The following is a 12,602-nucleotide window of genomic DNA, read 5'->3' on the forward strand; positions in this document are numbered from 1 at the left end:
CAGTTTACGGCAGCCTATGACCACTGCCTCTTTCAAGCCCATCCCCTGTCCCCGAGATACGGAGCCAGCTCGGAGACCCCACCTTGCAAGTTGCCGGATGGGAAGCGAGCGGGAAGGTCGGGAAAGGAAGAAATTTACTGACCCTGTAAGCTCGTCGTGGGCAGGGAATGTGTCTTCTTACTGTTACGTTGTACACTTCCAAGTACAGTACCCAGTAAGTCTACACGGTATGCTTTGCACACAGTAAGTGCTCGGTAAATATGATGAATGAATGAACGATCCTGAGTTGCTTTAGAAATTTGCACATGGCATGGTTCCAGGTTTTAAATATTATGGTGTCTCGTAACCAGGGGAGTCTTTAACCTGCAAAATGCAAAAAATTACTTCTGTAATCTCATGGTAACCCAAGGTAGTGGGAAAGAACAGGAATAAATTCAGTCGGCAAAAAAGAACATATAACCGAGGATTTAAACATGTCACCTCACCTACTTTCTTCACCCAACTTGAGACAACTTGCAAGATAAACTGATTAATGCCCTTCTCCATTCTCTCGTCTTGCCAAGTTATCAGGGAACTTATCAAAAGCTGAGGCAAGGAGGGAGGAAAAGACCAATCCCAATTGTAGTAATGAAGTGAAGATGAATGAGAACACATCTATATAGACTTTAAACTCTTGAAGAAAAGTATTCCATAAAATCTCCAATGAGCAGCCCGGCCTAGTACGCAGAGCCCGGGCCTGGGAGTCAGGAGGACCTGGGTTCTAATCCTGACTCCTCCATTTGTCTGCTGTGTGATCTTGGGCAAGTCACTTCACTTTTCCGGGCCTCGGTTACCTCATCTGGAAAATGAGGGTTAAGAGCCATGTGGGATATGAACTGATTCCAACCCGATTATCTTGTATCTACCCCAGTGGGTGTACGGTGCGTGAAGTTTAGTATGTGCTTAAAGGAAACCATTAAAAGAAAATTTAAAGAGCCATATTATACGTGCTTTTTGGTAACAAAACTCCTGTATTCTCATTTTTCAGGGTCATAACCGCATCATTGCCTATAGTAGACCGGCTTATTTCTGTTTGTGTTGTGGTCTCATTTGGCTCTTGGATTACGGTAGCCAAAATCTTCCTACAACCAAGTTCAAGTTCTATGGAATGGCTTTCAGCAAACCCTTGCTGCTCATTTCAGCCAGGGATTTGGTGATAGGTAAGTCCCGCTTTGCTCCGATAAATACGTTAAAGAGTGAATAGTCAAGTGACTGTCCATTGAGGAGTTAGCGTGACTGCCAGCCGGGTTGTTAAAAATGGTTTCATAAATCTTACTTGTCGGTTCTTCTGCCCTGCTTCTTGATATTGAAAAACAGTTCTTAGAAGTAAGAGTAATTTGGAGAAGCGATGTGACCTAGGGGTTAAATCACGGGCCCGGGAGTCCAAGGGACCTGAGTTCTAATCCCTGTTCTGCCTCTTGTCTGCTGCTGTGACCTCGGACAAGTCCCTTCACTTCTCTGGGCCTCAGTCACCTCACCTGTAAAATGGGGATTAAGATTGTGAGCCTACGTTGGTTTTCGTCTCACCTGCTTAGCTTGTATCTACCCCAGGATTTAGCACAGTGCCTGACATGTATTAAGCGCTGAACAAATACCCCTCCTGCTCATCTCCCCTGAAAAAAAAAAACCCCAAAATCAGCCCAACTTAGTGGCTAGAGTTCAGGCCTGGAAGTCAGAAGGCCCTGAGTTGTAATCCCTACTTTGCCACTTGTCTGCTGTGTGACCTGGGGCAAGACATTTAGTTTCTCCGTGCCTCAGTTACCTCACCTGTAAAACGATGATTAGAACTGTGAGCCCCAGGTGGGACGGGGACTGTGTCCAACTTGATTAGCTTGTGTCTACCCCAGTGCTTAGAACAGTGCCTGCCACATAGTAAGCGCTTAACAGCTTCCTTAAAAACAAAACCAAAAAAAAAAACAGAAACAACTTCTCGATGGAGAAGGTTGGGCTTCTTCTAGGTTATTCCTTAATCTCTCAGCAGTACAGTACTCTGCCCACAGGAGGGATTCAATCAATACTCTTAATTGATTGGTGGAAATTTTAAATCTGTCTCATTGGATTTTTCTTTTATTTAATGTCTTAGAAATGCTCATGGAAGGGTCACCTTGGAAGTTGCCTGCCAGAAATTCCTATTTCTAGAGAGTGCCTAAAACAGAATTCTTTTAAGAGATCTCAGTGGTCAGCAAAAGCTGAGAAGCAGTGCAGCTTAGTGAATAGAGAACAGGTCGGGGAGTCAGAAGGACCTGTATTCTAATCCTGGTTCTGCCACTTGTCCACTGTCTGACCTTGGGCAAGTCACTTCACTGAGCCTCAGTTCCTCTTATGTAAAAGGGGGATGAAGCAGGTGAGTCCCATGTGGGACAGGGATCGTGTCCAACCTGATTATCTTGTACCTACCCCCAGAGCTTAATACAGGGCCGGGCACATAGTAAGTGCTTAAATAAATGCCATAAAAAAAAAATCTTAACCTTTTCCACCTGACAAAGTTTAGACATAGTGGAGACTACATTTCATTTTCTCTCGTTGCTATGAATTAGGGTCCCTACTGTAACTTGAAAAAACTTGTCTTTTGGGGTGAGTCAGGAACCCATAAAAATGGGGATGTCTCCGATGACAGGGGAACGGAGCAGGAGGAGAAGTGGAAAAGGCAAGCGCTTAGTACAGTGGTCTGCACAGAGTAAGCGCTCAGTAAATTTGAATGATTGAATGAATGAGAGGAAGACGCAGAAGCAGTGTGGCCCAGTCGATAGAGCTCGGGCCTGGGATTCAGAAGGAACTGGGTTCTAATCTGCCACTCGTCTGATGTGCGATCTTGAGCTAGTCACTTCACTTCTCTGGTCTTCACCTGTGATCAGGGTGTCCGGTCTGATTAGCTTGGATCAACCCCTGTGCTTAGTACAGTGCCTGGCACTCAACAAATACCATTAAAAAAAAAAAAAGGAGAGGTGCATAAGGAGGCACAGTAGCTTGTTTCTGCTGCTCCTCTGCTTTCTCCACTAGCGGCTAGAGCCCGGGCCAGGAAGTCAGAAGGACCTGGGTTCCAGTTCTGGCTCGGCCACTTGTCTGCTGTGTGACCTTGGACAAATCAGTTATCTTCTCTGGGCCTCAGTGACCTCATCTGTAAACTGGGGATTTAACCCTTCTCCTTCCTACTTTGACTGCAAGCCCCATTTGTTATAATAATAATAATTCTGGTATTTTTCAAGTGCTTACTGGGTGCCAGGCACGGTACTAAGCGCTGGGTTGCCACAAGCAGATCTGGTTGGACACAGTCCATGTCCCACAGGGGACTCACAGTCTCAATCCCCATTTTACAGATGAGGAAACTGAGGCCCAGGGAAGGAAGTGACTTGCCCAGGGTCACACAGCAGGCAAGTGGCAGAGCCGGGATTAGAACCCAGGCCCGGGCTCTAGCCACTACGCCATGCTGCTTCCCTGGGAACAGAGACTGTGTCCGACCTCATCATCTTGTAGCTGCCCCAGGGTTTAGTACAGTTTTATTCATTCAGTCATTAATTCGTACAGTCATTCATTCAGAGGTATTTATTGAGTGCTGTGTGCAGGGTACTGTACTAGAGAAGCAGCGTAGCTCGGTGGAAAGAGCCCGGGCTTGGGAGTCAGAGGGCGTGGGTTCGTATCCCGGCTCTGCCACTTGTCAGCTGTGTGACTGTGGGCAAGTCACTTCACTTCTCTGTGCCTCAGTTACCTCATCTGTAAAATGGGGATTAAGACTGTGAGCCTCACCTGGGACAACCTGATTACCCTGTATCTACCCCAGCACTTAGAAAAGTGCTCTGCACCTAGTAAGCGCTTAACAAATACCAACATTATTATTATTATTATTATTACTAAGCACTTGGGAGAGGACAGTATAACCACAAACATATTCCCTGCCTACAACAAGCTCACAGTACACAGTAAGTGCTTAACAAGTGCCATTAAAAAAAATAAATCAGTCCATGGTATTTGAGCATTCATTAGGTGCTATTAGGTGCGCTATGCTAAGCGCTTGGGAGAGTAAAATACAACAGACTTAGCGGCCACCTTACTGGCCCATAACGAGCTTACATCATATATGTGTCAGGGACGTGTTGATTCTCTTTTCATATTAATTTCATATTAACATCTGTCTCCACTTCTAGACTGTGAGTTTGCTATGGGCAGGGAACGTATCTGCTAATTCTGCTGTATTGTCCTCTCCCAAGCACTTAGTTCAGTGCTCTGCACATAGTAAGCACTCAATAAGTAACACTGATTGATCGATTGGATCTAACCCCAAATCATTTCCCTTCTATTAACAAATTGTAAATCATTTCTCATTTACTGTATCAGAAGTCTGGGAGGAAGATTCCAGCTTGTTTTTGTAATTTTTTTAGGGTATTTGTTAAGCACCTACTATGTGCCAAACACTGTACTAAGCACAGGGGTAGTCCAAACTGATCAGGTTGGATAGTCCCTGTTCCCCCAGTGGGCTCTTAGTCTTAACCCCCATTTTCCAGATGAGGGAACTGAGGCCCAGAGAAGTGAAGGGACTTGGCCGGAGTCACACAGCAGATAAGTGGCAGAGCTTGGGATTAGAACCCAGGTCCTTCTGACTCCCAGGCCCGGGCTCTATCCTTCATTCATGCATTCAGTCGTATTTATTGAGCGCTTACTGTGTGCGGAGCACTGTACTAAGTGCTTGGAAAGGACAATTTGGCAACAAATGGAGACAATCCCTACCCAACCGCGGGCTCCCAGTGGCCACGCCGCTTCTCGGTTTCCAAGGTCCGTTCGGTTGGGAGGATGGAGTGGTGACTTTCCTCAGGGGTATCGCTGATGTTCCCACCTTTCTGCTTCCTCACACATTCCTAGCCGCCTCCCTGATCCGTAAAAGCCTTGTTCACCTGGGCTCCTTGCCCTGAATTCAGTAGCCTACACGATGGAGACCCATCTCGGCCTTCACGTGCCCAGTGTACTACTCTGCCATCTCCAAAAGCGCCCGAGAGGCGGAGTGACATCTGCTTCCTTTTAGCCGCTGGATTTCACGAAGTTTTCATTCTCTTTCCTTGCAGTGTTTACACTATGCTTCCCCATAGTATTTTTCATCGGCCTCCTGCCTCAGGTGAACACATTTGTCATGTACCTCTGCGAACAAGTGGATATTCATGTCTTTGGCGGCAATGGTGAGTATGCTTTTACTTACCGAAAAAGGTTTCCATCTTCGGAGTGCCGAGCAACCTCGGGACGGCATCGGCAATCTTAGTTTTCATCTGGAAAGGAAAGAGCAGGGACCTGTTTCATTGAGGTCCGTCGAAATGATGAGCGGGGAGATAGTTTCCCGAGAAAAGGTTCTCATATAAGGTGTAAAGTACACTGATATCCATGGGAGCGGCAATAATTGTTATGGTTATTACTGCGGTACTTATAAAGCGCTTATTGGGTGTCAAGCACTGATCTAAGCGCTGGTCCTCTGGAGGGGGTTCTTACAGGAGGGGTAAAATGGTGATTTATTGTAGTGTTGCCATGATGATCCAAAGGTTTGGGGGGGCTCTCAGCAGGGTGCTGGCTTCCAGGAAGATATTGATCTCACCTCCGACCTGTTGCCCATGTGCTACCTCTAGCCTCTTCCTACCTGACAGATGATCGTTCTCCCCACGTTATTGAAGGCACATCTCCTCCAAGAGGCCTTCCCTGACTAAACCCTCCTTTCCTCTTCTCCCTCTCCCTTCTGCGTTGCCTCGACTCCCTTCATTCACCCCTCGCCCACCAGCCCCTCGGCACTAACGTACATATCCATAATTGATTCGTTAATATTAATATCAGTCTCCCTCTCTAGACTATAAACTCGTTGTGGGCAGGGAATGCATCTGCTAAGTCGCCTGTATCGTACTCACCCAAGTGGTTAGTACAGAACTCTGCACACAGTAAGCGCTCAATAAATAGCAGTCACTGAGGCAATGGATTTGACAGCCTCTGTTGGCCACCCTTGTGGTGGTTGTCCTGGCATCCTATATCATTCATTCACACGTATTTATTGAGCGCTTACTGTGTGCAGAGCACTTTACTAGGCCCTTGGGAAAGTACAACACTGAACAGGCACATTCCCCGCCCACAGCGAGCTTACCTCTGAGAAGCAGCATAGCCTAATGGTCACAGCCGGGCTGGGAGTCAGAGGACCTGCATTCTGATCCTGGCTCTGCCACTTGTCTGTTGGGTGACCTTGGACAAGCCACCTGACTTCTCTGGGCCCCAGTTCCCTCATCTGCGAAATGGAGATCCGCTACCTGTTCTCCCTTCTGCTTAGACTTGAACCCCGTGTGGAAGCTGATTATCTGGTGCCTACCCCAGCGTTTAGTACAGGGCTCGGCACCTAATAAGCCCTTTATGAATACCACGAATTATTATGATTATTATCCTTCCCTACGGTGCCCTTGCCCCTCACCCAGAAGCACAGGGAGAAATGGGATGGTGCTGGGACATTCGAGAAGCCGGGGGGCTTAGCTGGGCCTGGGAATGAGAGAGCCCTGGGTTTTAATCCTGGCTCCTCCATTTGTGCTGTGGGACCCTAGGCAAATCTCTTCCCTTCTCTGGACCTCAGTTTCCTCATCTGGAAAATGGGAGATGAAGACTGTGAGCCCCATGTGGGACAGGGCCTGTGTCCAAACTGATGAGCTTATATCTACCCCAGCGCTTAATACAGTGCCCGGCACATGGTAAATGCTTAACAGATATCAGAAAAAAAAGTTAGGGGCCATCCACTCAGGGCTCTCGAGTGGGGACTAGAGGATCGAGTAGCTCTGAAGTGACGGAGGTGGACCGGAAACGGATGGCGAAGCGGCCGTCGATAAGTGCTTCGTGGTCAAGGTCCACAGAGCAGTCCGCAGTGGCTGAATCTTGCACTGCAGGAGGAATTCCCAAGATTGCCAATACGGGAAAACCTCTCCCGTGCATGGAAAACTGTCCATCATGGCCACCATTTTGTTACTTGTAGATTGGGAACGGCGGAATCTAGTAGGAACGGGAAGCAGGGTCATCTAGTGGAAAGTGCATGGGTCTGGGAGTCAGAGGTTCTGAGTTAACAATAATAATAATGATTATTGTGGTATTTAAGTGCTTACTTTGTGCCAGGCACTGTATTAAGCACTGGGGTAGGTACAAGTGAATCAGGTCGGACACAGTCCCTGTCCCACATGACACTCCCTGTCTTAATCTCCATTTTACAGATGAGGGAACAGAGGCCCAGAGAAGTACAGTGATTTGCCCAAGATCACACAGCAGGCAGGTGTCAGAGTCAGGATTAGAACCCAGTCCTTCTGACTTGCAAACCTGTGCTCTATGCACTAGGCCACGCTAATCCCTGCTCCGCCACTTGTCTGCTGGGTGACCTTGGATAAGTCACTTCACTTCTCTGTACCTCAGTTCCTCATCTGTCAAATGGGCCATTAAGATTGTGGGCTTCACGTGGGACATGGACTGTGCCCAACCCAATTAGTTGAAACCTTCCCCAGCCTGGCACATAGTAAGCCCTTAACAAATACCTTAAAAAAAAAAAAAATAAATTGTAGGCCAAAAGCAAGGTGTCAGAAGAGAGTGAGCTAATGACAAGGCACGGTGAATGGGTTAGGTTGAGATTAGTATTATTATTATTATTACTATGTCATTTTTTTAAGTGGTTACTGTGTGCTAACCACTGTTCTAAGCTCTGGGGTAGAGGTAAGCTAATCAGATTGGACACAGTCCCTGACCCACATGGGGCTCACAGCCTTAATCCCAATTTTACAGATAAATAACTGAAGCACAGAGAAGTGAAGTGACTTGCTGTGTGAAGGTCACACAGCACACAAGTGGCAGAGCCAGAACTAGAACCCAGGACCTTCTGACTCCCAGATCTGTGCTCTAGCCATTACACCGTGTTGCTTGGATGAGTAGGAGAGAGAGAGATGATGGAGTTTGTTTTCGGTCGGCGGGAGAAGTAGCTTTTTGAATTTCGGCTTGTTGCAGAGAGGAATTGGTAAGCGTCGGAGGTTTAGAGGAGCGGGGAGAGCTGCAGAATGACAAGTTAGAGCAATAACGTTGGTATTTGTTAAGCGCTTACTATGTGCCGAGCACTGTTCTAAGCGCTGGGGTAGACACAGGGGAATCAGGTTGTCCCACGTGGGGCTCACAGTCTCAATCCCCATTTTACAGATGAGGTAACTGAGGCACCGAGAAGTTAAGTGACTTGCCCAAAGTCACACAGCTGACAAGTGGCCGAGCCGGGATTCGAACCCATGACCGCTGACTCCAAAGCCCGTGCTCTTTCCACTGAGCCACGCTGCTTCTCAATGATCCAGGCAGTGGAAAGGAAAGAAATGCCACTGCAGAGCGGAGACCTGGGAAACACGGAGAGGCAGTGTGGCCCAGGGGAAAGAGCATAGGACTGGGATCCAGGTTGCCAGCTGTGTGACCTTGAATTAGTCACTTCACCTCCTGTGCCTCAATATTCTCATCTGTAAAATGGGGCTTCCTTCCTAAATAGACTATGAACTCCACATGGGACGGGGTCTGTATCTGACCTGATGATCTTGTATCTACCCCAGTGCTCAGTACAGCGTTTGGCCCGGAATAAGTGCTTAACAAATACCATTTTGTTAATAGCATTTGTTAAGGGTTCACTATGTGTCAAGGTCACATAGCAGGCAAGTGGTAGAGCCGGGATTAGAACCCAGTTCCTCTGACTCCCAGGCCCTCGCTCTTTCCATTAGACCATGCTGCTTCCCAATTATTATTATTATTGTTGTTATTATCAGAAAAGAAGGGATGCAGAGGGCCAACCAGGATATGACAACTACCTGAACCACGATATTCCCTTGTGTATAGCTCGGGAAAGACAAATCCAGGAAATGTTGTCGAGGAAAACATACAGGATGTAGTAATAGATTGTATTTGGAAGTTGGGGGAGAGAGGGACATGGAGAAGAATGTCATGGCTGCGACCTTGGGCAAGTCACTTCACTTCTCTGCGCCTCAATTCCCTCATCTGTAAAATGGGGATTAAGATTGCAAGCTCCGTGTGGGACAGGGACTGTGTCCAACCTGATTAGCTTGTATTTTCTCCAGCTCTTAGTACAGTGCTTGGCACGTAGTAAGCGCTTAACAAATACCGTTAAAAAAACCAACAAACAAAGATGGCCGAGAAGGATGGAAGCAAAAGGGTTCAAGGGAATTGGGAGGTGAGAGGAATTCCGAGGACTCCACCCCTGGCAGTTTCCCTCTAGACTGCAAACTCGTTATGGACGGGGAACGTATCTGCTGATTCTGCTGTACTCTCCCAGTGCTTAGTCCAGTGCCCAGCACATAGTAAGTGCTCGATAAATACCTTTGATGGATCGACTGATTGATTTTCCCCTCACACCTTTTGCCCCCATAGAAACTTGCCCCAACTGGCTCCTTTGAGCTGGAAAGGGAATGAAGAGGAGTCAACATGGCAACTCCACTCCTTGACCCTTATCAGCAGAAGAGGCCTTGCCCAAAATGAGTTTGCAATCTAGAGGGGGGGACAGATATTAATATAAATAAATAAATTACAGATATGGACCTAAGTGCTTTGGGACTGAGTGGGGAGAATAGGATTCTTGATTTGTCAAATCCAACCTGATAAGAGAGTTGACTCGGGATCCAAATGTGGTGGTAAAACGGTAACCGTGAGTATAATTTTTATGTTCAGTCCGGAGAATTTCACCTACAAGTGATTATAAAATTAATTATTTGTTTTTCCCCCCAATATCTAGCCACCACGAGCCTGCTTGCTGCCCTTTACAGTTTCATCTGCAGTATTGTGGCGGTGGTATTATTATATGGCCTCTGCTATGGCGCTTTAAGGGTGAGCATATGAAGTCCTGTATTTAATCTTTATCGAACCACCCACTGTGAATCCAGCGTTTCATCGAAAAATAAGGATGTGCTTCCATTCTGCTTCTCTGCGAGTTGCCCATCGTGTAATGATCGCAGCGCCTCGCATTTAGCCAGTTGACAACAATCCGCGGTCTCTCTGTGTCGAAAACTATTCCGAGTCACTTAGGAATGGGTTTGAAACACAGCTCCCACAGTTAAGCCATTGATGGTGAAGAAAAAATCCATTGTCAATGAATGTTTATTTGCAAATACAGCTTGGCATTTGCACAAAACATTTGGGAAGTGTTGGGGAGGAGGTTGTATGTGTGAGGAAATCAAGGAAACAAAAGGCCAGACATTTCCTGATTTCACATTTTGTGAGAGCATTTTGTTCCCTAGCCTGGTTTGCGTTAAGGAAAAAAAATAGTTGCGTCTAGACAAGAGTTCTAAAATCCCTGTATCTCAGCCCCCCCAAAAGTCACTTCATCAGACAGCAAATAAATGCAGTTAAAAATGCATCTGGGTTGTGAGAGACCAAATAGTGACATGAGACGAACGGGAGAATCTGCGAAGAAATTTCTGGTAGAGTCAATCTTCATAAGACAAACAGGCGTTTTTCAGTTGGATTAGTTCCGTAACAATTCTGGGGAAAAATTGCAAGAACACAGAGCCATATTGAAACATCTCAGGGGATCCCGCTTTGCCCTAACGCTCTAAAAACATGAAAAGGTTTTCCTTCCTATTTTAGTTCAAAGGTCACCCGAAAAGTCACCCCTTAAGAAACTTCACTTAAATACCACGAATCAAGGCAGAATATTAATCTCCTGCCTCCCTTTCTTTTTAAAATTTTGTCTGCTAACGTGGTCTTGTTGTGCTGGATTGCCAATGATTCAGCTCCCGGGAAAAAAGCAGTGGGAATTTCCTTAGAGGTCAAACTGATCCAGTCTCTCTATTTATATATTAGAAATTACGTATTTATATAACAAGGTCGGTCTCCCCCGTCCTTAATGTAAACTCATTATGGGCAGGGAATGTGTCTGCTAATTCTTTTGGTACTCACGCAAGTACTTGGTACAGTGCTTTGCACATAGTAAGGCTCAGGAAATGCCTGTAAGTGATTGATTGTTAACACCCCAACAGTTTGAAGTGGAGTAAAATCCACGCCACACTGTGCAGATACCCAAGAAATTTGCAAAGCAGCATGGGAGTCGGTCAGTCTCGTGCTGTCTTGTGGGCTTTTGGGTTTTGTATTTCCTCCAAAAGGGAAATGGGTATGATGTGGGGAGGGGGGCTTCAAGGAATCCATGAATCACTGGGGAGATAGAAACCGGGTAGGGGAAGCAATGGGATAAAAACAGGGGGCAAAAAGTAGCTACTCATCAAGCCACATCAATGAAATATTCCAACGATTGGATGAGTTTTGTCGCATAAAGGCTGTTTTTCCATTCTGAAGCATCAGAGTAGGAGTGAAGGAGCGTTTATAAAATTCAACCACCTTGATTTCAAAGCACAGTGGACATTCCCCCTTACCGTATGGTGTGACTTTGAGTGTCCGTAGAGATATATTTATAGCTCTGTGAAGAAATAGTATAGATCGAAATCTATTTATGCTTATTTGGATTTCAATATCCAGGTACGCTTATATAAATTTACCTTCAGAAACTCACGTATTACTCAGTGTGTTGTCTTTGTAGTGCATAGAAAATCTGTTTTTAAAAAAATTCAGAAAAATCTGTTGGCCGAAAACGTAGCTTTTAAAAGAATTCAAAAAAGAAACACTTGAGAGAGATTTTTTAATTTCTTGGATCGTATTGATCTTTTTGCCACAATGGTTTGGGTTGGGATTTCAGATTCTGTTTTTCTTCATGAAAACATGCTTTTTCCCTATCAGGATTCTTGGGATGGTCAACATATTCCTGTGCTCTTCTCCATATTCTGTGGCTTATTAGTAGCCGTGTCGTACCACCTCAGCAGACAGAGCAGCGATCCGTCTGTTCTTTTGTAAGTAAGCGCCATTCTTCAATTAGGGAGATTGAAATGGGAGATTGAGATTGTTGCCGACTTGTTCATTCCAAGCGCTTAGTACAGTGCTCTGCACATAGTAAGCGCTCAATAAATACTATTGAATGATTGAAATAGGTAGCAAACTTCTTTAATAGAACGTGTCTGTCAACTATGTGGTATTGTACTCTCCCACTCGTTTAGTACAGTGCTCTGCCTAGAATAAGTGCTCAGTAAGTACCACTGATCGATTTGATTGTTCCTAGCGTGACCTAGTGGAAAGAGCATTAATTCATTCAGTCATTCTATCGTATTTCTTGAGCACTTACTATGTGCAGAGCATTGTACTGAGCGCTTGGAAAGTGCAATTCAGCAACAGAGACAATCCCTACCCAACAGCGGGCTCACAGTCTAGAAGGGGGAGACAGACAACAAAACAAAACAAGTAGTCAGGCAAGTAAAGCATGGGCCTGGGAGTCGGGGGACCTGGGTTCGAAACCACCTCCACCAAAACTTAATATAGACGGGGCAGGGAACGTATCTGCCAAATTAGTTGTATTGGACTCTTCCAAGCACTCAGCACAGGGCTCTGCACACGGTAAGCGCTCAGTAATATTACTGATTGATTGATTACCTGCTCTGTGACCTGGAGCAAGTCACAACTTCTGTGCCTCGGTTCCCTTACCTGCAAAATGGGGATTCAACACC

General features: G+C 46.0%; 1 protein-coding gene across 5 annotated transcripts in view; it reads left to right on the forward strand.

Moving 5' to 3' along the window:
• PCNX1 (pecanex 1) overlaps positions 1 to 12,602 on the forward strand; it is a 199,425-nt gene that overhangs the window by 129,872 nt on the left and 56,951 nt on the right. For all 5 annotated transcript variants that reach the window (XR_003757855.2, XM_029060164.2, XM_029060183.2 and 2 more), the window contains exons 12-15: positions 1,028 to 1,199; positions 5,094 to 5,204; positions 9,791 to 9,882; positions 11,785 to 11,894. Coding sequence is in view for 4 of the 5 variants with exons in the window: in XM_029060164.2 (XP_028915997.1) it covers positions 1,028 to 1,199; positions 5,094 to 5,204; positions 9,791 to 9,882; positions 11,785 to 11,894 (485 nt within the window). In the remaining variant the exon portion in view is untranslated. The remainder of the gene's footprint in view (positions 1 to 1,027; positions 1,200 to 5,093; positions 5,205 to 9,790; positions 9,883 to 11,784; positions 11,895 to 12,602) is intronic.

Source organism: Ornithorhynchus anatinus, chromosome 1 (assembly GCF_004115215.2).
Source record: "Ornithorhynchus anatinus isolate Pmale09 chromosome 1, mOrnAna1.pri.v4, whole genome shotgun sequence".
Classification (NCBI taxonomy): Eukaryota; Metazoa; Chordata; class Mammalia; order Monotremata; family Ornithorhynchidae; genus Ornithorhynchus; species Ornithorhynchus anatinus.